Source organism: Ornithorhynchus anatinus, chromosome 9, assembly GCF_004115215.2.
Source record: "Ornithorhynchus anatinus isolate Pmale09 chromosome 9, mOrnAna1.pri.v4, whole genome shotgun sequence".
Classification (NCBI taxonomy): Eukaryota; Metazoa; Chordata; class Mammalia; order Monotremata; family Ornithorhynchidae; genus Ornithorhynchus; species Ornithorhynchus anatinus.
Window position 1 is genome coordinate 54,153,448 of NC_041736.1, and position 27,199 is coordinate 54,180,646.

General features: G+C 39.4%; 1 protein-coding gene across 1 annotated transcript in view; it reads right to left on the bottom strand.

The window, feature by feature from the left end:
- REL (REL proto-oncogene, NF-kB subunit) overlaps positions 1-27,199 on the bottom strand; it is a 40,438-nt gene that overhangs the window by 10,676 nt on the left and 2,563 nt on the right. The window contains exons 2-5 of the mRNA XM_029072528.2: positions 20,259-20,297; positions 20,018-20,160; positions 12,098-12,252; positions 5,945-6,036 (exon numbers count right to left, since the gene is read on the bottom strand). Of these exons, the coding sequence (XP_028928361.1) occupies positions 5,945-6,036; positions 12,098-12,252; positions 20,018-20,160; positions 20,259-20,297 (429 nt within the window). The remainder of the gene's footprint in view (positions 1-5,944; positions 6,037-12,097; positions 12,253-20,017; positions 20,161-20,258; positions 20,298-27,199) is intronic.

Sequence of the window (27,199 nt, forward strand, 5' to 3'; positions counted from 1 at the left end):
GCCCCCCCCACTTGCAAGCCCTGACGTCAACCAATACTCCTACCTTAAAAGAGAGGCAATTCAAAATTTATGCTAGTTCAAATGGAAATTTCTGAAGCAAGAATGCCAAAATGACTAATAGTCATATCTTGATTTTGTGATAGGCACATTGACCAAATGAGCTAAAATAACAAGGTAATGTATCAAAGCAAAAAAAAAATGCAGTTAGCAATACAAGATTAAAGAAAGTATTTTATAGACTGGATCATAGATTTTTTTTTCTAAAAATCTAGACCTTGTCTTTCTGATTTCAATCTGAAGAATAAAATTTGTCAGAACAGAGCTAAACAGATTTTTCATCCACATCTATATTCAATAATATTTATTCAATTCAAAGTCCCAACAGGCCATTAGGAAAGACATTAGGAGAGTATCATCTAATCCGATTAAAGAACTGGCCATTCTGCTAATCTGTAAGTATTTACAGACAGAGAATATATACACATATATTTTCCATCTAAATGTGTGTATATATAAGAAATTGCCTCCATATGTAAAAATCTATATATTAGCAGTTGTCTCTGGCAATACCACTGTCTCTAAGAGATCTGATTGGGTGTGACAAATGCAGAGGATTGAATCACGGGACAAGACGGAAGGCAGAACACAGAAAAGGAGAGGGGAAAGGAGAAGAGGGAAAAGCAAGAAAGAGAAAACAGATTTTCTTATGGCAAATGGTGATCACATGCAACTTGTTTCCAAAGCATGTTGAATAGACTGCAAATATTAGTAAGTCAAGGAGGAGCTGGGTTGATTTCTAGGCAAGAAATCCAGAATGGGTTAATCATTTGCTGCAGTGTTTGTTTTGCGATGGCTATCTCCAGTGGGTGCTTCCTCATGTAGTAATAATAATACTAATAATTGTGGTATTTGGTAAGTGCTTTCTATGTGCCAAGCACTGTACTAAGCACTGGGGTAGATAAAAGATAGGTTGGATACAGTCCTTGCCCTACTTGAAGCTAACAGAATAAGAGGGAAGGAGAACAGGTTCTGAAACCCCATTTTACAGATGAAGAAACTGAGGCACAGAGAAATACAATATGCGAAAAAGGAATATTTAGCCTGAGCCTTTCCTTGACTTGTCATTTTTAGCTGATCTGGAAGCTCGTACTGGCTTCTGGGGCCAGGCTTTACCTAACCTGCAGGCAGTCAACTCCGAGTTGTAGAAACAGCGTGGTCTTGTGGAAAGAGCATGAGCTCGGGAATCAGGGGACCCTGTCTTCTAATCCCAGTTTCACCATTTATCTGTTGTGTGACCTAGGACAAGTCACTTTAACTTCTCTGTGTCTCAGCTTCCTCAGGTGCAAAATGAGGACTAAATACCTGTTCTGCTTCCCACTTAAACTGGAAGCCCCATGTAGGGCAGGGACTGTGTTCAATCTGATTACCTTGTACGTACCCCAGTGCTTAGCACAGAGCTTGGAACACAGTAAGCGCTTAGCAAATACCACGTTTTTTATTATTATAACAATTATTATTACATAAGGGATCACCCATTGGAGACAGCCATCACAAACACGCCCTACAAACAGACAGTAACAGACGACTGAAATAAATATAGCAGGCTGCATTGTATTCACAGACCTTCAGGCTATTCACAGGAATTTCAGGCTGGAAATTCCTACCCTTGCCTGGCTATTATTACTAGTGTGTCCCTGCCTCGACATGCTGTTAGCTATTTGTAAACCCTACTGCCCAGGTGGGGAGTGTTAGTATCGAGGATGTACGTATGTCTGCGTGTTGCATATGTTGGCAATTATGTTTGCACCCCTCCTTCCCTTGTCCGTCTGCCATCACCGAACACGTCATCAGAACGAAAGCGAAGCGAAACGGGAGGGAGAGGCTGCCCCTACATATGATTCTCTGGGCCAAGGGGGTTGGATCATCCTGCCTTAAAAAACAAGAAGAATCATTGATAAATGCAGTCTTATTTTTACTCTCTAGTGAGCTGTGTGGTACAGAGTCACATTACGGTTCTACGAATCTTTCTTTCCCTATATGTTAATACTGGGTGAAATACCGAGTCCAAACCCAAGTATACAACCTGTTTTTCCTGGTTCTGGCCTCTCCAGAGCTCCTCTCCCTGGCCGGGTTCCTGCTCCCACATCAGTCCTTTCCCTTACCCTATTCCCTGCACACCTGGACTCTAGACTGTAAGCTCATTGTGGGCAGGGAATATGTCTCTTTACTCTTGTATCATACTTTCATGCACTTAATACAGTGCCCTGCATACAGTGAGCACCAAATAAATATGACTGAATGAGTCGACTCTGCTGCTCTTCTTTCCCCATGCTGTCACCATGTCTGCAAGTTCTCAGGGCTGTCCCTCCTGCCTTCCTAGCTCCTTTAAAAGTATAAGAACGTAAGAAATGGCATTACTGGTCAGACCAGTGATACATCCTGCCCAGAATCTGGTTTCCAAAGGTGGTAACGGGATGTTTGGAGGAGCCACGCGATGGTGGACCCCCTCAACTTGCATCTTTTCCTTAGGACATCTTGTAGTCACGCCTATTTTGTTCATCACTTAAAGGAAATCTATTTCTATCCTAAGACATTTGAGGTGTGACTCTTACAGAATTGCCTTGGAATTAACAGTGAGTTTAAATCTTAAGAGGTGAGAATGAAAGGGAAGGAAGGAGACAGAATTCCCCAAAAAGCAAGAGAAAAGGAACAAGAAATTAATAGAGAAAAGAATGCGGTTTTGTGACTATATAAAACCGGGGGTGCCTGCACATGGACTATTATGTGGAACTCTGACTGACATAGAAGAGCTGGAAAAAGTATAGGCAAGGGCAAAGAAGATGGAGGATCTTCCACCTAAAGATAAAATTAATAGATCAGGACTCTTTAGTTTAGAAAGAGAGAGGCTGACATGTCTGAAGTCTACAAAATCATGAATAGTACAGAAAGGTAATAATAATAATTAATATTAATATGTAATTGCTTACTATGCTCTATATTAAGTGTTGGACTAGATACAAGATAATTACTTTGGACAGAGTCCCTTGTGTCACAAGGAGCTCAGAATCTAAGTAAAAGGGAGACCAGGTAATGAATCCCCATTTTACAGGTGAGGAAACTGAGGCACAGAGAAGTTATGTGACCTACCCAGGGTCACACAACCAGCAAGTGGTGGAGCCAGGATTAGAATCCAGATCCTCTGACTCTCAGACCCACTAAACCAGGCTACTTCTCATGGCAAGCAAAATTAATGTTCACCATATCCCATGATTTGACTGTAAGCCCGTCAATGGGCAGGGATTGTCTCTATCTGTTGCCGAATTGTACATTCCAAGCGTTTAGTTTAGTGCTCTGCACATAGTAAGCACTCAATAAATACTTTTGAATGAATGAATGAATAACAACAGGACAAGAAACACGAAATTGTTAGGGTCAAAATAAATAAAAAGAACATGAGAGGAGGTGATACCCATATGAAATTATCATAGTAAATTTTTCATGCCAAAAATACTGGTAGATTCAAAGGGGAATTTGGATAAATTCTGGGATGAGAAGTCTGTAAGAGGTTCCTTGAGAGAAAACTGGGACTGCAGTGAGAAAGTGGGGATGTTAGAACATTAATCATCGTTAGGATAAACTTCAAGGATGGCAACAATTACATTTTCCCCAAGCATCTCTGGAGAAACAAACTACTGGATTGGATGTACCTATAGTTTGAATCCAATCCTGGCATTTATTGTGTTCTTATAATAATATGCATCTGTCCTCAATAGAAAAAATAGTCTCCCATGTCATATTCCTGAAGCCTGAAGGGCACTATAATAGTAATAATAATAAATATGGTATTTGTTAAGCACTTATTATGTGCCAAGCGCTGTTCTAAGCGCTGGGGTAGATACAAGGTAAGCAGGTTGGACACAGTCCCTGTCCCGATGGGACTCACAGTCTCAATTCCAATTTTACAGATGAGGTAACTGAGGCACAGAAAAGTGAAGTGACTTGCCCAAGGTCACACAGCAGACAAGTGGCAGAGCCAGGATTAGAACCCATGACCTCTGACTCCCAAGCCCGTGCTTTTGGCACTAAACCATGCTACTATAACCAAATTATTACCACTGAATTCCTATACAAAGGACTGGAGCTAATTTGGCAATGGTTAGGATAAGGTGATTTCTTTAACATTGCATGTTTAACAAATATTTTTTTCCAAAAATCAATTTTACAATTTTAGAAACAAAACAGAAAATGAGATGCTATTTTCTTCAGAAATTACATAATTGCCAATATTGCTAATACATATGAAGTGGTGGACAGAGCAACCCAATTTTTTGGTTTTTATTTTAAGGAGAGTTAGCTATCATGAACTCCAAAAGGAGCTAAACAGAACTCTGGTCTTTAAATATCACATGTGACTCAAGCACTGTATTTCTTTGATAATGCTGCCATGCTTATTTTATAAGCAGGTATGCAATGATATCCACTGACATTTTAGAATGTAATCTACCGAAGGTAGGAATCAAGTCTGAGTGGCCCTGAATTTAGTAAGGTGTCACACTGAAGAGGGTGATGAGTAATTATTTAATAATTCTCCACAATAAAAAAACTTGATGTCCAATAGATGTCAGAATATTCAAATTAATGACCAAAATACAATTTGTTGTGTATAAATTTATTAGCCCGGAGTTCCAAAGACGATTAACCTTGAGTAATAGGAACCAGGAATTTCAGCATCAATTCAGAGAAGGACAAAGGCGAGTTTCCCCAGCCTAAGCAGATACATAGGATTAAGCTCCTTCTTGGAAAAAACCTTTACAAAAGTGATCGTTATCCTTAGCAAAATCCCATTAGATAGGCATTTTCTAACAGTCAATTAACAGTATGTATTGAGCAGCTATTACTTGCTTAGCACTGTACTAAGCAGGCGGCAGAGTACAATACAATTATTAGACATGGTCCCTGCCCTCACGGAGCTTAGGACAGAATAGCTGGAAATGCTCTGTGCTTCTTCAGAGCTGGGTGAAGAAGGTTAAAAATGGAATAAAGGAACCCAGTTTTAACATGCATTTCTCCAACATGCAGACCTCTTACTCAGACTCCTGAAATGAGATATTTTTATGGCATACATCCGACTTCAGCACAGAGGGTGGGTTTCCAGCTGCCTGGGTTGCCTCCTGCCTCTCCCAATGGCCTGGCGGTCAGACCTCCTCTTCCCCACCCCTCCAACGGCAGGAGTAGAGGGAGAAGACACAAACACACACACACACACACACACAGTGGAAATCCTGATACCTGTCTGAACACAACTCCTCAACAACCTCTGGTGGCTGCCCATTTAATGCTCTCTGTGTTAAAAAGAAGCTTCTGATCCTTCGCTTCAAGGATGTCCACATATTACGTATCTACTCTACTCACCTGCTCTACACCAGTTCACACACTTCACTCTTCCCAGCCAACCTTCTTATTGTGCCCTATTCTCTACTCTCCCAACTCAGATCCACTGCTCAAACTCTTAACCCAGCTGGTAACGCCCTCCCTCTTCCAATCTACCAAATCACACTTCTCCCCAGATCCATACCCCTCCAGCAAACCCATCATATCTCTAGGAGGCATTCCCAATTAATGTCCAATACCCCTGGGTCTTGTCACCTCAACAGCCAACCTTAGCACTACATAAGCACTACTATACAGCAATTTATATATTATTCCATCTACTTATTCACTTAGTCATTTATTCATTTTCCACACCCTTGCTATTACCAGTTGCATCTATTTTTCCTCCTCCTCCTCCTCCTCCTCCTCTCACTGTATGTATAATTTACTTTGCCTGTCTCCCTTATTAGATTTTAAGATCCCTTGAGAAGAGTAGGTATCTTGTCTTTTACTTTTATTATACTTTCAAATTGTCTTGCGTGTATGAGTAAAAAAACATTTAAAACCAACTCACCATTGAAAGGATTGATTTCTGTTGCAATTCGTGAAATGATGGCTTCTTTCACTTCTTTTTTTTTCACACACCGAATACCCAAGTTTTGAAAACTAAAACAGAAGGCCAAAAAAAGAACTTTCAGCCTGACGTAGTACTCATTTCACTTACTCACTAGTTAAATTAAAATAGATAATCCTTATTAAATGTGCTAATTCAAACATAAATCTTATGTTAAAATGGCATTAGGTTGACAGATTTGACAATGAATAATAAAGTTCATAAATTCTTGACAGCACTTAGAAGTGTGAAATTAGCAGGAACAGGGTGTTAAATTTCAAATAAAAAGCCTTTCTTGAAAATCTTAAACCCTTAAACACTAAGGGATAAAGGTTTTCACTTAAAATGTTTTATAATTGTTTTTCCTCGACCTGTTCATATCAAGGACACAGAACTAGAAAAACAAATGAAAATTAAACCCAAAAGCAAAATCAGTAACTGTAAAACACCAATATATTTGTGTGTGTGTGTGTATATATATATATATATATATAATGTATATATCTACAAAGAGATGTATACATACATAACGTGCCATCTTAAAAATTAGGTTCCTTGAGGGAATGATGAATGTTTGCCCTTAATAGCTCAAATAGCAAAAGTAATTCATTGAAGTGGGAACCAGGGAGAAATACAAAGTTCTTAATGTTTTAAAGTTAAACTTTTACAAAGTTTCACAGTCATATTTATGGAAAAGTTCTGAACAACTAGAATTGGTTCTAATTTGAATAATTACCACAGGTCACTGCCAGGGGACTCCCCAGTGTTACCACCAGTGTTACTTGTTCCCACATGGAAAAACCATGACATCATTATGGCTGGGGAGTGAAAGGGGGGGGAGGGGATGTGAATAAGGAAGCAAAACTTAGTTCTAGAAAAGTTACTCTTTATTCAAGTTTTACATCACACTAGTTCTTGTGTGGCTCTCCACTAATCCTGGTAACCCTTTCCTCAGGAAACCTTAATGATAATTTAATTGCCTTCACACCCACTAGACGGTGCTTTTTGGCATCCAACTATTATAATAATGAGTTCAATTTGTCCATAATATGAAGGGTGTGTACATTTAAGTCTGTTCGGGGATTTGTAAATGTACCAATATCACCATTTATTCTAGCTTGCACCAACTTAACCCCACACATGAACTTACATGACTCTAAAAGGGTTAGAATTAAGCTCTCCTCCTCCCCGGGCTTCTAGTCTTTTAATAAACACGGCATTTTCCCTCTCTCATCCCTCTTTTCCGCTGAGCAACCCTGGGGACAGGTTATTCAAAATTAGGTGATAGATGTCCCAATTTCAGCAGGAGGGGTCTGAAATTTGAGGATCTGTCCAACTGATTCCTCTGGGAAACTGGTCAACCACATTTCAGCCTATGGGAGGGGCAGTAAGAAAGAAGATGGCTAGCACCCATCACCTTCCCTAAGTAGGGAGTAGGAAAAGGCATGGGGTGGGGGAAGGAGGAGACAGGGGATGGGGAGGAATGACCTTGACATCTGGCCTGCTCAAGGCCAGAGCTGAACTGCTGCCCCTGGGCATCAGAGGTAACCCTGTTTCAACTGATCAATCCTGTGATGTATACTGATGATAAAAGAAGATGATGAGTACCTTTCTTATTTTCTCTTCTTTCTCCCCCTTCCCTGGCCCCACCCACTTTTCAATTCCACTCCGGTCCCCCCTAAAATGATCAAGATTCTGACCATTTTACTCCAGGATATTTGATTAACTGATGCGAACCATTCTCTGATGACACTAAATAAGAATTCTTCCAATCAATAATCCCCAGGCCGGGTCTCAATTCATTTATGTGAGGGCAAATTTTTTTTAGTCAAATTCTCAGTTTGAAACAAACTCATTTCTTAATCAAACACACACCAAGATAAAGCATGGGGCTATTTGCAATTGCTTGGGGAGAGTCCAGTTATGCATCCTTTTGCTTCTGAAAGTATTGTACGTGGTGTCCCATTAAGCTACCTCAACTGTCAACCCTAGATCATTGACTTCAAGTAGTCCCATACCTTTAGTCTTAGCAATCACTATTACCAACTCTTGGTATTTTCAAAACCTGCAGCCCAGCAAGCTTTTATTAAAAATCTAGATTAACCCAGAAACAATTATAAAAAATGTATTTACCAGCTTCGATAAGCAATGGCTTCAGTAACTGAATTTCACTCTTCAATTGCCTACTAGACTATAAGCTTGTTGTGGGCAGGGAATGGGTCTGTTTATTTTTATATTGTACCCTCCCAAGAGCTTAGTACAGTACTCTGTACACAGTAAGCATTCAATAAATACGATTGAACAGTTTCAATCATCAATCAAAGGTATTGAGTGCTTATGGTGTGCAAAGCACGGTACTAAGAGCTTGGGGAAGTACAGTACAACAAAATTGGTAGATGCAATCCCTGCCCACAAGGAGTTGAGAGTCTACAGAGGAAGTCAGGAGGTAGATATTTAAGTGGATTTGGGATAGGGGTACAGTAGTTATACGAATATTTACATAAATTTTATTTATAAATATTTAGTGCTGGACTGCAAATTCTTTGTGGGCAGGGAATAAGGTCTCCTAACTCTGTAGTATTGTACTCTCGCAGACGCTTAGCACAGTGATCTGTACACAAATGCTCAATAAATACTACTGATTGATAAGGCAATCACTTTTATAGAGTACTGACTTTTTAAAAACAGAAAAGTGGTCCAGAAAGATGCCGTGTAAGCAGTCTTAATGAAATCAACAGTAAGTAGGACCATAGTAAGATATTTATTACTTTGCCTGACAATTATGATGAAAAATCGTACTATAATTATCACTTTCAGGAACACTAAAACAAGACTAGGATTAAATTAATCTGCAATGACTAGCAGTGGACCACACCATGATTTCCCACTATTCTATTTACCCTCCTTACCAGTACTATTTTGAAGAGGAGAAAAACAGCATTACAATTACATAGAACTAGAAGTAATTAAAATGGCAAAACAAATCAGGCTGAAGTGGGAATAAACCTAGAATAAAATCAATCATATTCATTAGGTGCTTACTATGTGCAGAGTATTTTACTAAGCACTTGGGAGAGTACAATATAACAGAGTTGATAGACATGTTACCTGCCCACATTGAGTCAGTACATTGAGACTATGTATTTTTGCTCAAAATTGATGCCAAAAAAGCATCTATAAAAAAACACCTTCCTGTACTTCACACTTGTGGGGAATCATACACAAATAAAGAGCCCAGGACTTAGAAGATCTGGGTTCTAGGCCCAGCTCTGCCACTGGTCTGTTGTGTGACCTTGGGCAACTCACTTACTCTGTCTGAGCCTCAGCTTCCTTATCTGTAAAATGGGGATAAGAGAGATTGTGAGCCTTGTTTGAGACAGGGACTATGTCCAATCTTGAACACTGTATCTATCCCAATGCTTAGTATGTACTAAGAACTTAATAAATGCCAAAATTATTATTTTACAGGAACTGTTTGACGTAAATTGGGGCTCAGTCATGGAAATCGGGAACTAGACACAAATTTTCTGACCAGCAAATGTTGTTCTTTTGATGAACAAACGTTGACATTTCTGTGATAAGGACATCAGAACAGGGAAGAGAAAGCAGCCCCATAACCACAGGATTCAGGAAACACGTCTGTATATTTCAGAGACCAAGCTGATGTTACTGACCACTAGTAATAATCAATCAACAGTATTAATTGAGTGACTACTATGTGCAGAACACTTTTAAAAAGTGGTGTAAAAAGTGCTTGGGAGATTTAATAGACATGATCCCTGCCCTCAAGGAGTTTACAATTTAATGGGGGAGACAGATGGGAGGAAGTAAGAGAGTATAAATATCTGTACATAAGTGCTTATAGGGGTGCTTAGGTGAGTACTGGGGTGCTTAGGTGATGTGAAAGTGTTGAAGTGGGGAGTTGGGTGATCAAAAACAGGGAGATTAGAAATTCATCAGGGAAGGCCCCCTAGAGATGGGATTTCAGAAAGGCTTTAAAGATGAAGAGAGGTGTGGTCTCTCAGATATGAAGCGGGAGGGATTTCCAGGTGAGAAAAGGGGAATGTGGCGAGTAAGAGGTTGATGATGGGAGAGGTTAGCTGCGTTTCCAATGGTTTTCACTGATGCTCAGCCTATATTGAAAGGATCATGCTACTTATAAATAGGTTCTCTTTTTCACCCCACCATGAGAACCTCGGGTTGTAATTCCCTGGGTTGTGATGTGTGTGTTAGCAAGTGTCTTACCTGAGAATTCCTTATCTCCTTTAAGTAGAACCATTACAACCAGGCTTGGTGATGGCTGGAATTAATTCTGCAGAGAAAACCGGCCCAAAGGAATGGGACGTCCTCTAGGGTAAATCAGACCAGGAATGGAAAAGGGAATCCTGGTCCAAGAAATGAAGGTGACCACCAGATTTCTAAATGGGAGTGATAGGTTGTCTCTGGGGGCCTATGATTGAGTTAGGGTCATGAAGAAACTAATGGGGATAGGAATGATATCTATGAGTACGGGATCAGTGAGGTTAAAGATAATGGAGGAGCTAAATGAGGGTTATGACATTTCTGGCAACCTAGAAGAAGCAGGGTTAAGATCCTGCAGGGGCTGAAGAGGGTAGTTTTATAATCTGGATATTGTTATTTGCTGTTGTTGGTCCCTCTAGACTGCAAGCTCCTTGTGGACAGGGAACATGTCTACCAACTTTGTTACATTGTACTCTCCCAAGTGCTTAGTACAGTGCTCTGCACACAGGAAGTGCTCAATAAATACAACTGATTGATTTGACTTGGTGGACGACCTGTTTTGTCGTTATAAGGGTTAGGATATTGTGATTACTATTGTTACTGCTACATGTGGGCAAGCGCCGGTCCCATGCATGTCTCTCATCTCTCTCAATAGTTATTATGGTACTTGTTAAGCGCTTACTATGTGCTAAACACTTGACAAAGCTCTGGGGTAGATTCTAAATACATGGAAATAGGATTTAATCCCCATTTTACAGATGAAGAAACTGAGGCACAGAAAAGTTAGGTGACTTGTCCAAGATCACAAAGCATACAAGTGATGGAGCTAGGATTAGAAGCCAGGGCCTCTGACTCCCAGGCCCGCGCTCTTTCCACTAGGCCACGCTGCTTCTCCATACAAGAGTGACACTGCCAGCTTCATCCATCCATCCACCCATCTATCTATATTTCTCCCTCTCATTATATAAAACAACCAGTCATGTGGTAAAAATGGATGAGAGGAATTAATGAATGAAAGGAATAAAGCAAATGTAGCAAATTTTGTGTTAGTAAATTAACTTACAGCAGTAAGTTAACTTGAGAAGCAGTGTGGCTCAGTGGAAAGAGCAGGGACTTAGGAGTCAGAGGTTATGGGTTCTAATCCCAGCTCCACCTCTTGTCAGCTCTGTGACTTTGGGCAAGTCACTTAACTTCTCGGTGCCTCAGTTACCTCATCTGTAAAATGAGGATGAAGATTGTGAGCCCCACGTGGGACAACCTGATAACCTTGTATCTACCCCAGCGCTTAGAATAGTGCTCGCCACATAGTAAGCGCTTAACAAATACCAACATTACTATTATTATTACAGTTTACAATGAAAAGTTAATATATGTCATGCAAAAAGTCAAGGAATTAATCTAACATCTAATTTTCATGTTAAATGGTTTATTTATGGAAATATTAGAGAATGCGTTTAGAGAATAATTTTGTACCTTAATCAATCAATGGCATTTATTGAGCACTGACATGTGCAGAGCACTCTACTAAGAACTTGGGAGAGTAGAATACAACATTCCCGTTCCCTACCAAAAGTGAGTTTACAATCATATACAATTCTTACTGATTTCTCAAGAAATTTAGACTGCCAGGTAAAAGATGTTAAGATGGGACAAATAAAGTTTTCTAAGGATTTTTTCTTCTTGGAAAATTTTTTTCAAGTACTACAGAATCAAGATCTAAAGACATTGGATACAACCTCAGGTCACAAAGAAGTCTTGCATCCCCTATTCTAATAGCACTATGCCCATCTAATTTCTAGATTTGCACCCGTCCTCTCTGCTACTGCTGCTTCACTTCTTCGGACACGACTCATAAACGATGTCGTCTCTTACCATAAAGCTCTGCGATCCTGCCCAAACTCTGCTTCGTAGTAGCCATCTCTGCAGTCTTTTCCAACTAGATCATGAGGATGAGGTTTGTATGGCTCATTCTTCGTTACTAAAGTGATTCTCACTTTTCCCTTTCCTCTTCCATAGCTGTTCATAATCTGAAATGAGGAGAAATACTTTTACAGATTGTACATTGCATTTCTAATGTATATATTGCTGAAGGAATGCAACCATTCATTCTGATAACAGGAGTGAAGATCTAAGTAGCATGGCTGGATGGCATTTTCCATAAAGCATAAGTTGGGAAGTTAAGAAGCCGAGTTTTCTTCTTTGACCTGGGCAAGTCACTTGTCCCCCTCCATCTGAATTACCTTTAAGGGCCCACTTGCCCTAGAGGCTAAAATTTTCAACAGAATCCCCAAACTTCTCTTCCCTTCACATAGTCCTTGTGCCCCCCTGAGGTTGCAGAATTCTAGAATCACAGGTTGAGAAACCTCCTTCCCCACAGCTATTGGCATTTCCGGATCCCCGGTAAAGCACAATGCTACAGCTAGGATTTCCTGTCCCTCTAATGTCCAAATGGGCCTGAAACAATCCGTCTACATGGTTATAGTGTACTCTTCCAAGTGCTTAGTGCAACGCTCTGCACACAGTAAGCATTCAATAAATATGACTGACTGACTTCATGCCTAGAGATAACGCTCTGCACACAGTAAGCATTCAATAAATACGACTGACTTCATGCCTAGAGATCCTGGAGCCAGAAAATTGGAATTGGGAGGAAAAGAGAGAAGGAAGATGATGAGAAGTTAGAGCTGACAGGTAGGCCACTGGGCATTTGGGTGGCCCCTTGCCTTCCGAGTCTTCGGTTTCCCTCATATCAAGCTTAGCCATGGGAGCATCACCAAATTCATTACCAATCTTACCTCTTCATTCTCTCCTCCAAGAAATTCTGCCCACTACCAAGTCCAAGGGGAAAAGAAGAAAGCAAAACCCATACATTCACACATACAATTTGCCTTCCTTCTTCACCCCCATATCAACCGATAAGTGGTATGTATTGAATGCTTTCTGTGTGCAGAGCATTGTACTAAGTGCTTGGAAAAATAGAGCACAATAGAGAAGGCAGATATGATCCCTGCCCACAAGGAGTTTACAATCTAGTGGATTGTACCTATATACAAATAGAAAAAAACATTCCCATCACACACACACACACACACACACACACAAACACTCTCTCTCTCTCTCTTTCCCCTCCCCCATCCCACGCTTGGGCAGTTTGCCCAAACCACTCAAGACCAAAATCTGTTGACTTTTCACAGCCCCCTTTGGGCCACTCCTCAGTCAGCTAATGTGGCTTAATTGTGGAGAACTCTGTTCTTTTTGAGCTCTCACACACATGCGATGTTTGTTAGCACAATAATGGCTAATGGCTAAGTGCATGCTAAAATGGCCAAAAATCAAAATAAGGTAACTTGGCGAAGCCATCCCTGAAGATGCTCTGATTAACTGATGTTACTGGAGAATCAGTGGTTCTCAATTTTTCAATCATATTTAATGATTACTTATGCAGAGCACTGCACTAAGTACTGGGGAGAGTTCGATATAATAGATTTGGTAGACATAACAAGCTTACCATCTAGAGGGGGAGACAGACATTAATATAAATAAATAATAGGTATATATATAAGTGGTGTGGGGCACATCACTAGCGTTTCAGCCCTTTCCAAACTGTGCAAGGGCAGTCACCTCTGCCTGAATTCCCCGAGCCACAAGTGATTGACCCCAGAATATGCTTCACTCTGCCGAGGTGCAAGACAAATGAAGAATACCCAGCATGTATATGGCTGTGCCAAATCTACAAAAGGTCTAGAAGTCTTAAAAAACTTGGTTGTCCCTATGAACCTAAAGACACTTTCCCAAACTAGCATCTTGGGAGAGGTGAATGAGGTTTGTGGAGGATCTAGGAAAACTTGCTTTTCTCAAGATGAATAGGTTTCATCAGTCTGTGTTTCTTCCAAGTGTCTCTGATTCTTAAAAAAAAACATGTGCCTTCAACCCACTCCATGCATTGGAAATTTCTGATTCAATGAAAATTGTGCAATTGTGACTAAAACTGTGACTAAAATAGGGTGACCTGAATAGAAAATTTCTCTGAAAATATAAACATATGCTTAATCACTCTAACACTGTTTCACATTACAAAGCACAGAAACAAGATTATACTTTATCTTGACTTGCAGAAATATTTACATTAGCCATATATATTTATTTATGCCTACTGAATCAAAACACACACTTCTAATTGTTGTAGGAGTTATAGAATAGCTTACAATCTAATGGAGGAGGCAGGACAAACACAAACATACACAATCAGCTACAGTTGCATCAAAATGTACGCATAAAGACTAAATATTTAGGGAGTTGAAAAGAAAGAATATTGAGTTTTCTGGAGTGACTGTACAGCCAAGTAGATGGATGCAAAAGATCCAGGTTGTGCCTGGCACTGGGGTGAAATTATTCTGGAAACAGTACGTGGAGGAAGTGAGCATTGAGCCAAGACTTCAAGGAAGGAAACCACAATTTAGTAGATGGTAAATAAAAGAGGTCTTCCAAGCTGAAGAAATGGCATAGTGATGGTTTGGAGGTAGGAAGGTGAAATAATGAGTAACTGCGGCAGTAGATTTATCTGGTTGGAGCAATCAATCAATGATATTTATTGAGCACTTATTATGGGCAGAGCACCCGAACTTAGCTCTTGGGAGAACAAAAAGAGGGGGTATAGTTGATCCCTGACCACAAGGACTTTACGGATTAGAGGTTGAAGAAGAGATAGATCATGAATCTGAAGAAAGTAGGGTATAGCAGCAGTAAAATAATAGGGAGGCCAGGAATGAAAGGCTTGAAGGTCCAGGAATTTGATTCAAGAAGCAATTAGTTGTTCCTTTGGAGTTTGGAGAAGAAGAATAATATAATCATCATAACACTTGAGGAAAATAATTTTTACCGCTGTGTGCAGGAGAGATTAGAGGGAAATGACTAGAGGCCAAAAAGCTCAAAAGCATTCTGTAAGAGGCATGCCACAATCCAAGCATACAGCCTAATCTCTCTCGACCCAACCTCTCACCCACTCTACTCTTCCTCTTGCCTCTAGTACATCTCCACTTGGCTGTACCACATGCGCCTCAAACTCAACCTTTACAAAACTGAAGGTCCCACTTTTCCTTCTAAATCCACTTCTCTTCTTGTTCCTCATTCTCCTCCTCCTCCCCACTCTGGCAATAACACCACCCTCCCTTTCCCAGAAAGCCACAACCCTGGTGACATCTTTGACTCCTCCCCTTCTTTCAGCTTTCACAATCACCCAACTGCTATATCCTGCCAATTCTTCCCCTATGTTTTCCCAGATCTGTATCTTCTTTCCCACTTAAACAGCTACCAACCTTGTTCAAGCCCTCATCATATCCAGCCTTTTCCTCCTATAGTCTGCATTCCTGCCTAGATCACTTTTTTGATCATTTCCCTCCACAATAAGTAAAAATTCCTTACAACTGGCTTCATCTGCTTTGCCCACCTAACAACTGACAGTATTTATCTGACTCTCCGCTCACACTCTTTGCTCCTAAGCTTGTTTTCTAAATGCGTTGTGTTGAGTTCTATGCTCTCCTGCCTAAGACCTCTGTTTATGCAGTTCTCTGGCCTGTAACTTTCTTCTCCCACAAACCTGTCAAACCGCAGCTTTCCCAATTTCAAAACCTTCCTAAGAGTCCAAATCATCCCAGAAGTCTTCCCTGATTAATTTAAAACACCAACGGTCACCCTTAGCATTAGGTATGCATACCCACTTTTACATATAAATAAAATGCCCATCCTGAGAACTTTGACTATATGTAGTATTCAATTATGTATTCGGCTATTTCGACCAGACATATTCTTACTACTGACACCTGTTACACCCTTGTTCTTCCTGCTCTTGCTGCTTGTAATCATTTTTGTCTGTTTCTCCCCATGAGACAGTAAATCCTTGAGGCTAGGTAATGGGTATTTGGCTTATGCTACACTCTCCCTTGAACTTAGTACAGAGCTCTACACTTGGAATGCACTCAAATACTACTGATGACAATGATGAATCCCGAACTACAGTAGGAGCAATGGGAAAGGAGAGAAAGGGGAGGATTTAACAAATATCACTCAAATAGAGTGCATTGAAATCATCTGATAAAAGGAGTCATGAAAGTACATGTACAGAAAAACAACATTAATTCAAGCAAAAGGAAGGAACAGATAGGGGAAGGGGGCAGAGCAGGGGATGGAGAGGTTCCTTTTGAATTTGTGATAAGCCCAAACTGTAAAAACATTTTAAGGGATGCAAGATTTTCAGGGGCATAAACTCAACTGAATAAGCAGCTTTTCATTCTACTCCTGACCCTAGTGTTAAAACTTCACATCTTCTCACCTTCCTACAATTCCACAGTGGCTGCAAGGGAGGAACTGCCTCTTCCTACCACCCCATTCCTACTGTAGGACCCTCTTCAGCAGTAAATTCCCTGAGCACGGTATGTCTCTGGGACAGGAAAAACAAAAAAAAAGGAGGGATCCAAAGAATAGAACCTTTGGATTTTCTCTAAGGGGAACACCAGTTTCTCTCCCTAAGCTTTCTCCTTTTCCCACAGCTGCCCTGACAGTGAGCAACCAAACCTACATGGTTTTCGGGGTGCATCCAACAATTCAGCAAAACCCATAAAATTGCTTTACTTCTCGAGATCTTAGCAGTGGTTCAAAGAAAGGAGAAAGGAATAAGATGGAATGTGAACCAGTAATCCATTATGGGTTTTAGTAGAGGGAAAATTAGCGAGGAAGAGGGGAGAAAAGTCAGGGATGTTAGAGGACATATCTAAACACTAGGATCAATGTCAAGGAGGGCAACCATTAAATAATTCCTCCAAAAATTCTGATGCAATGATTAAGGCAGAATTAGTGAGTTGGATGGACTATTGGTATGACCAGTAATGACATTTCTTATGATTCCAAGGTTAATTCTCAAATCAACCAGGGGCATTGATGAGCACCTAATGAATGATAGGCATTATACTCAGGAAAGTACAACAGTAGCAAGACATACATTCCCTGCCCTCAGGTAGTTTGCAGTCTCATGGGGGAGAGAGATAAAAATCATTTAAATAGTGAAACCTGGAGGAAGAACAAGTATAAAAGTGGAAGCAGGACACACACATCAGGATGAAACAGTTGAACAAATGAATATAATCAATAGTGTATAAGTAAATAACAAAATAAAGAGATATACCTGTCCTGAGGATAGGATTATATTATACAAGAGGTAGGAGGAGGTGCTGGTCTGACAACTGAATTGTTGTGAATTAGTTGGTGAAGGGGAACGGATGTGGGATTTTAGAAGGGCTTTGGAAAAGTTGTGGTCTGGCAGATTTAGGGATGAAAGGAGTTCCAGGCTGGGGCACAGCAAGGCAGAAGAGTCAAGAGTGAGATACAGTTGTAAGGTGAGTTTGGGAAAGCAAAGAGAGCAAGCTGTGGGACAGTGAGTAAAGACAGTCAATATACAAACTGGAGAGAACTGGTAGGGAGCCCTGAAGCCAAACTGGGAATTCAGTACAAGACAACATTTAAAAAAGGACTGGGTTCTGTGGATTTATTTAACAATGCCAGTGTGGGGGACTCTTTCTCCGGTGTCCCATTCTCTCCCTCGGACCTTTCCCTCAAACTCCTGACGGCTTCTGCAAACCATTTGCCAAGCATCTCTCCTGTTCCTTCTTCTCCCTTCCCCTTTCTGTCTTTACTTTGTCTGCCTCTTTTGCCACAGCCTCCCTTCTCTCGTTCCTGAGATTTTTTTTGTACTCTTTACTTACATTACAGTAAGACCTCATTATACTCTGAATTATGACTTCTGAATGTGTGGAATCCCATCTGAGGTTTTACAATCTAATTGTATTTTTTTTTGAAGTTTAGGGTTATGTTGCAATGTATGGAATTTTAAATTTCTGAAGAAAGCCAAATTTATTAAGGCTGAACAAAATAACACATATCACTGCCCCAAATTCCTATTTGGTTCACAATTTACTTTGGAAAATTTGTTGTTTTTTTTGTCCCCCAGTACAGTGAATGTGTACCATTTACATGAATTCAAAGAAACAATCATAAGAGTCCTGTTGAACATGAATCCCTTTTTTAATTTTTTAAATTACTTTTATGATATCTGTTAAGCTCTTACTACTTACTAAGGTCTAAGGTAGATACAAGATAATCAGGTGGGGCACAGTTCCTGTCCCACATGGGGCTTATAGTCTTAATCCCCACCTTTCAGATGAGGCAACTGAGGCAAAGAGAAGTTAAGTGACTTGCTCAAGGTCACACAGCAGAAAAGTGGCAGAGCTAGGATAATAACCCAGGTCCTTCTGACTCCCAAGCCTGTGCTCTATCCATTAGGCCATGCTGCATCCTTCACATATGATTTGTGAGAGGCAGTCATGCTTGATGAACCTAGAATACTGTCAAAATATCAGTACCTACAGCATTTATTGAACACCTATTTTGTACAGATCATCCTATGAATTCAAAAGAAGGAATTCAAAAAGGTGGGGGAAGGGAGGGAATCAATCAGGGTAAGTCTCTGGAAAGAGGAGGCTTTTAGGAGGTTTTTGAAGGTGAGGAATTAATATCGGATATGGTTTGATGATGCTAAGCTTGGTGGAAAGGGCATTCCAGGCAGAGGGGAAAGCAGGAGAAGTGGGAAATGGTAGAGAAACAAGAGACCTGGGAGAGTGAAGAGTGGGGAGGGTGAGTGATATGGATAGAATGGGGTTCGGGGGGGAGAGCACAAGAGAGTCAAGGGCTTACTACAGTGCTCTGCATATAGTAAGTGCTCAATAAATACGATGGATTAATTGAGAGAGCAGATCAATTAGGAAGTTTTGCTTAATGGGAGAAAATAGTGAGGTGGGGCAGAAGAAGAGAGAAGCAGATACATAAGAACACTGGCTGATGGACAGTCTTGAAGTAGTTGATCAATATGCAAAAAGCAGTGAGAAGCTACTGGAAATGTGGGAGGGAACGGATGTATTCTGAGTGTTCTTTAGAAAGATGAGGCTTATAGCTTTTTGTAAGATAAACCAAAAAGGAGAGGTTGGAGGCAGAGAGACCAGTGAAAGGCTGTTTCAGTGAGCTAACCAACTCGTTGGTAATCAATCAGTCAATGGCATTTTTTGAACACTTACTATGTGCAGAGCACTGTACTAAGCCCTCAGCAGAGCACAACATAACAGAATTAGCAGAAACATTCCCTGCCCATAATGAGCTTACCGTCTAGAGGGGGAGACAGACATCAATATGAATGAATACTTTATAATATATACATTATTAGTAATAATAATAATGTTATTTATTAAGCACTTACTATGTGCTGAGCACTGTTCTCCTGTTCTCCCCTGTGTCTATCCCAGCGCTTAGAACAGTGCTCTGCACATAGTAAGCGCTTAACAAATACCAACATTATTATTATTATTAACATTATTATTGTTCTAAGCACAGGAATAATAATGATGGTATTTGTTAAGTGCTTACTATGTGACAAGCACTGTTCTAAGCGCTGGGGTAGATACAAGGTTATCGGGTTGTCCCACATGGGGATCACAGTCTTAATGCTCATTTTACAGATGAGGTAACAGGCACAGAGAAGTTAAGTGACTTGCCCAAAGACACACAGCTGACAAGTGGCGGAGTCAGGATTAGAACCCATAACCTCTGACTCCCAAACCCGTGCTCTTTCCACTTAAGTCACGCTGCTGAGACCTGTATCGTGGTTGGGGTTCCATAGGTGGACAGAAATCAATGCAATACAGAGAAAGATCCAGCAGAGCTTAGAGGTATCCCCAATTTAGAAAGAATTACCTGTATGGAAGGGTATGTTCGATTACTGTCAGTGCTGTGTTCCCCTGGAATGCTTCCTGCTGACCGCCCTTCACATTTATATCGGAAGCGCATGCCCCTTTGCCTGGGTTGTTCAATTATCTCCACATATGGTCCCCGTCCACCTTTAAAAATAAAATGTTTAGAGTGGTGACACTATTAGATTTCATACCACAATTGCTTTTCAAGTAAATAAGTTGAAATCTAGATCTGCTTCTCTTACCTGGAGGCTGCTGTGCTGAAATCATATTGGTATGAGATCCTGTGGTGGGGAAAAGATATTTTCTTTCATTAGTAAAGCAGAATTTTTATTTAAACAAAACTAAGATGCTTCACAAGAGCTATTCAGATATAAACTCTCATTCGTTGGATTAGATCATTTTGACCATAGATCTTACAAAGAAGATGCCAGGAAAAAGTTTCAACAGAATCACTTCTGAGCTATCCATTTTGCACATAAATTCAGGCAGCAGGGATTCCCCCAAGATTTCCCCAACAGGTTTTCGGGGGCCAGAGTTTGGGAGTGTTCGTGACCTTGACTCTAAAAGTGAGTAAATGCTCTATGGCATTGGAATAATTAACCAGAGTGAGAGAAGAAAATTAAATTCACTTCTTCAGACCTGTGGAATAGTTACAATACAGCAACTGAAATTTCTGTAGAACAGGTTTCTATAATATCAGAATTACTCTGCACAGGCCCAGAGAGGCTACATAGAACTCAAAAAACAAATTATCATCCTACATTTTTGTGAGTGTAGTATTAACAACTAGCTAAAGTTCAAGTTGCTTTAGAGGGAAAACAGATATAACATTGTTAGAAACTTCTACAACTTTAACCTACAAAAAAATCTGTTATAAAGAAAACTTGTTTCAAATGTACTGAAAAATCAAATATTATAATTTTCAGTCTAAATAAAGCAAATGGAGATACATTTAAAGGAAATAAAACACCCAAATGAGAAACTTCTGGTATCTTTGTCAAAATTTTCACATTTTTACTTAGGAAAATTCCATATTTTCATCCCTAAGACATCACCAAACAGTACGCAAACACTTATTAAAGTCAGCTTGTGCAAGGAAAACAAAAAATGAAACAACTACATCAAAGGTGTCTGGAACAGCCTAGTCGAGAACAGTCAGAGAAGATACAGAATCAGGTAATCATGGAACTCAAGAAGCACAGATCAGAAGGTTAGCACAGATGCAAAATCAGTGTTTAATTTGCTGTGGGGTTTGCCATATATATACTTAGGCTCCTCTGACTTGGTGGATCCATAGCCCTGACACCACTGGGTTTCCTGTGATTTCATATGGTACACCTGGAGTGTTGTACTGCAGCTCATACGAACATTGCTTAAAATGTTATTGAGCTGCAAATCAACGTAAACAATATTCACTCTCTCCTGTCAGGTAAATCAAATTCTCTGCCCAAGTCCCCATAACCAATCATTGGTCAGAACTATTATCCATTGGCGATTTCTCTGGACTTACTGCTTCTACACTAAATTAAAATATTCTAAAATCCCTTACCTACGCAATTTAAATGGAAAAACATTCCCAAAGCTGTTGTAGTCACCAAAGCGTATCTCTGTGGAGGGAGCCGCTTTGTGTCCATATTCAGATTTTGTAGTTAAATTCAGCAAGACCTGACTGCAGAACTCCAGCTCTACAAATATGCACTAGTAACATTCATTGCATCAATAGTAGTTATTGAGTGTCTACTGTGTGCCCAGCACTGTACTACTAACCACTTGGGTGGGTAGAACAGAGGTACCAGACATAATTCCTGCCCTTGAGGAGCTTACAGTCCTGTGGGGGAGATGGACACAAAGCAAATTACAGATAGGAGGAAGAAAAGAATGGAAAGATGGATACATGGAAGTATTTAATAGTAGAGCATACAAGTCAATATGTACAAGAGTGCTATGGGTGGTAGTGAGTGCAGAGATGTGCAGACAGTGTTACAGTCCTCAAGTGTTAATTGGATATGACCTGGAGAGAAGTTAAATGGATCAGGGAAAGCCTTAAGGAAGAGGAGGGATTTCAAAAGGGTAGCTCTTGAGCAGCATTTGGATTCCTAGGCTTGGCAACTTATATCACTGATGTCAACTAAAGGATACTTTTACTATTTAAAAAGTAGGTTGAGTGGGCGGAGAGGTCTACCAGGCTCATCTCTCCTGCCCTGTTGCCATGAGAGAGTGGGTCCGGCTCCCAGGGACCTTTCCTGCTGGAGCTACCACCTCAGAGGATGGAGAAGGAAATGGAAGCAGGAGGATGGCACGGGAGATGTGACCTGAAACCTTAGCACCGGACTTTGGTGGGAATACACTGGAGTACTATGTACAATAAAGCCCCATAAAACAGTAATTGCATTTTCAATTTTTTGGAAAAACACACACACACACCAAAAAAAACACATATGCAGTATATGAGTCACTGAGTCAATGGAAAATTGAGGTCTTAGATGATTCTTTTCTTTAAAAAAACTTGTCAAATTATAAACATTCTTAACTGGGATAGTTATATGGATTTTTGACTCAGTTTGTATACGCACTGCTATAGGTGTGTCTGGATATATTTATGGAAATGTCTCCCTATGTATCTGTAGGTATACACCAGTGGAAGGGAAGAGTAAAGGGTGTGGGGGTGTGGGGTGGGTGTCTTCTTACATGTGTGGGTACCTTCCTGCTTGTGTGATTTTTTGAAATAGTTTTAAGTGAGAGGAAACAGAAAATTCTGTACTCACCTCTCCTGCAAGCACTGTGCTCTGCTGCTTTGCACAGCAGAAACAATACACAATTAACTTGAGTGTTTGATTGACCAAGGAAAAGAATAAAACAAACTCTACTTTGTTCCTCAAGATAAAGAAGAGATGGGTTAAAAATTGGGATGCGGGGTATCAAATATAGGATTGAAATTAAACTAGAGGTTCTGTAAAATGCTGCTTACACATATAAGTATTTCATAATATAGTAAATAGTCTATATTGACTAGTCTACATAACTGTTATTATTTATTGATCATTAAAGCACAAATAAAGTAACTGAATGACTAATTATAATTCCTTTACGTTGACATATTTTCTGTTTTTATTATATGTACATTAATCATAATAACTTGGCTTTATATAGCTTTATCTTCTAAACAACTCCAAGTGCTTTCCCAGAGAATAACAATTCTCAGATCAAAGCAACTTCTGGTGAGCATCTTAACTCACAGATACTTTATTAGTCTTTAAAATTTCCTGGGTACATACTTTGGATAATTTATATTTTTTAATCCATTTTTTCCAGTCCCTGGAATTTCAAACTAACATGGCTTTCATATTCAAATTACTGTAGATAGTAATTGTGGTTAAAATCCAATATTTATTTTAATGAAATGAACCAAACAGCTTAAGAACAAGGTTGCTTCAATTAAACAATGAATGCTTAACATGAATTATTAAAAAAGCACAATTTTCCCCATTTACCAATAAAATCTGACTCTGAAAATACTGCTAATGGTAAAAGAATTTATGTGGTTGAACAAAAGGTCAACTAAAATTCAGCCCATTACTTCTTAAAAGGTTTCTGTGGGAAATGACATCTAATGACATCAAGAAGAGTATGAGATTAAAATTAAAGAAAAAAAGGGAAAAAGTAATGTAGATGAGTTAAATATAACATCATTTCACTATGTCTTTAGCCAATTAAAAGAATGTCTTAAAAGGGACTGAGTCATCTCAGCTACATGGATTTAAATTATTTAAAAATGGACTGGCCACATTCTGTTTGTTGGCAACCAGATCTTCAGGACCCCAACTCAAGCTTTCCCACCTCCCACATCCCTACTGGTGACTGTGAGAGGGGGTGGGGGGGAATGTGAGTAAAAGTATGAGGCTAAAGACTTTCCAGCATTCTGTTAGGATATCAGTGCTAAGAACTCTATATTCCATATATTGACTATAACCTCCCCAATTCATGATGCCCTTGTGGGCACTATTTCCCATTAAGCCAAGTGAAACATCTGTTAAAAAAAACAACTGCATATGTTTCAGCTCTCCTCATCTCTGTAGGCTAGACATTCACTACATGAACCACTCTTAAAATTAATCAAACTTTCTTCATTGGACTCCACCGGCAACACTGTTGATTTAAAAAAAAAATACCATTTTCAAGTCTGTCCTACTATGCCCTGATCTCCCTCTCTCCAGAGTGAATCGTTTACCAGAATAATATTTAACATTTCTTGGCATCAAGTACTTTCCCTCTGATAATTACAGTGCTTAGGTGATTTTCTCATTAAAAATATTCAATACTGAAAACATCCATCCTTAGAGTGGCGGTAAGGGAACTCCAGTGGGATTGGGAGGGAAAGAAACGCTACGACATCCCTAATGTTTATTTGAAAAACACTTTCATAGCTATAGTCTAATTTGAAACAATACCCTACTCCATATTCTTGTCTTTCGAATTCTGTACAGAACCCATTAAACACCAAGAGAATTAGAGTGTCATACGCATGTTATCTCAGCATTAAAGCAAAAAAAAAAACAACAAAAAAACCAAAAACCACCAGAATGTGGCTAACGAAGAAATATTCAGTACAGGCAATCCCAAAATATGAACAATAATACAGATACAAAAATTTGATAAGATGAAATAAAACCAATGTTTTAACCAGAAGAGTATCTACAGCAGTAATGACTAGTTACTAGCAGCAGTTGCAGTACTGTACTGCACCCACACAATAAACAAGAAGTACTTATTATGTAGTCAAAAATGACTGTAACTTTTAACAGCTACGTACAGTTCAACAAAAATGAATTGTTCAGAACATAAATTAGGGTTGGCACAAATAAGGCGCCATTGGCTCAAAGGCAGCACAGGTAATGTCCTAAAATGACTAAAGGTAACAAGCAGGAAGAAGAATAGCCGTAAAATCTTTGACAGGTGACATTCTATAAAATTAGGCCTTTTCCAAGAACTCCAAGGGCAATCAAGTCCAAGAAGGTAATGCTTCTAGGTAAATAACTGCCTGTGTTTTGTTCCAGCCCAGACTCCAAGCTCTACAGTGAGGAAACCACAGAAATGCAGTGAAGTGACATGGAAGGTGGGGCTACATTCCCCCTGAGCCTGGAGGAGTAGGGAGCTACAGGGAAGTCGGACATACAGTGGAGCTTGAACCACACCTGTTATCCATTCCTTGCTCCCTGTACACACAGAAGAAATCCAAAACACATGTACCTTGTTCCCTCAACACATATGAATTTAGTGAATGCTGACTTATATCTTCACTCTGCCTGGAAAGGAATGGATCTATTGTATCTCCCCGCCCCCGCCCCACCCCCCTCTCGTACATATTTCACCAAATCCACGACATTACCACTCTCTCCCTTGAAAGTAGAGCATTAATCATTTTTCTAAGAAAGCAAAAAAGCCTACACGACTGCCTATTCTGAAAAGAACAGAAGATAGTGACATACATAAGAACAGAAATTGAAGGTTAAGTGATATTCACAGAAGTGCTAGACTGGCATCCAAGTTCCTTAATCAAAAATGCTTTACTGATTTATGCACCTTAAGATGATCCACATTTTACCTTTTTAAAATAGAAAACCTTTAACTCTCCTTGAAATACTTTAGAAAACTAGTCTTAGTAATTAAATAGTTACAGGAATAATTTCCTCACATACTTCCTGTTAGTCATCATACATCATTAAAGGATTATAATTAGAAGAAAATATAAGAATAGAAGGAAGTAAGAACTTCCCTAATAAAAACAAATCATCTCCAGTCACTAATTTTCAGAAAATAATGGGTCAAGAAATGGGCAACAAACATTTCTGGACCCAAATTAATTTTGATCTCTATTCTAATTTAAACAGAAAATGAAATCAAGGCCTCAGAGATGCTTTTATATCCAATAGAAAGGACCTAATTTGCTAACATTCTGTTGAACAAAAACACAGATCAGTTTACCATAGAAAGTTTGGTCAGCCTTGGGAACATTTTTCCTCACATTCTATGAAATCCCAAATCAATAATTAGAAAATGGAACATCAGGAAGCCTACTGAAATAGTTCCATGGATCCCTGAAGGGCACATCTTAAATCCTTACTTTGGCTATAAATTACCAAACAAACCCTGGAATTACCTAACTGCCTAAAAGTCTGGAATTACTTGCATATTTCCCTTGTCATTTCCTCTTACATCACTTTGTTGGCATGTCCATGTTAAAGTTATAAAAAGTAAAAAAGTGCTGAAGTATCAAATATGAAAACCATTTTATTACTCTGTACTACTGTTAATATAATGAGATTTTATATACCTGACTCAAAATTGCTATTTGATTTATCACTCTGTATAAAATCTTAAATACTGTCAAACTCAACTAAACCAAATATAGCACCACTTATCATTGTCAAAAACAAGCTGAAAATGAAACCAACTGCAAAATAGTAAAATCACATACACTACCAAAGTAGATCTTCCTCCATTGATTATTGTTTTAAACAGTTCTCAAGTCCCCATAACCTCAGAAAAGCCTGACTCATTGGGTCAAATTTAGTTTCCATGTCACAATTTATACTTTTTCCCCCCTCTTAGAATAACTATATTCCTCAATGGTTCATTTAAGATAATCAAACCATTTTAGAAACACAGTTTAATGTAAATTTTTTTCAATGATCTAGTCTGAAATCCCCTTTGAAGGAAAACAAAAGTTCTCCTCTTTCTTAAATTATTCAATTATCCAAACAATAATTCTGTTCAAAATCCTAGCATTAGAATACTAATTCATCAAATATTTGCTCCACAGTAAGGATCTTTAATTTTTCACATTTAATCACAATCGGGTTTTGTGATTCTTTCATTTAATTACATTTGGGCTGTCCACACAAAAGACGGCAGACTCACTAAAGAAACATTTGTGTTGTTCTCTGCTTATTTAAAAAAACCAATTTAAACGAAGACTGAATACAAGTGTTATATTTTGTTCTGCCTCTAAAAATCTTTGGATGACAATTTTCAAATGGTCCAACCTGCATCCCTTATCAGAATAATAAAAGATCGATTGATCAATACCTGAAGTTATTTTCTGGGGTCAGTCCCGGCAGACTGGGGGCTAAAGAGCTGACAAATAACCCGTTTGGCTTTGCTCGGGTTGCTGATTTAGATAGTT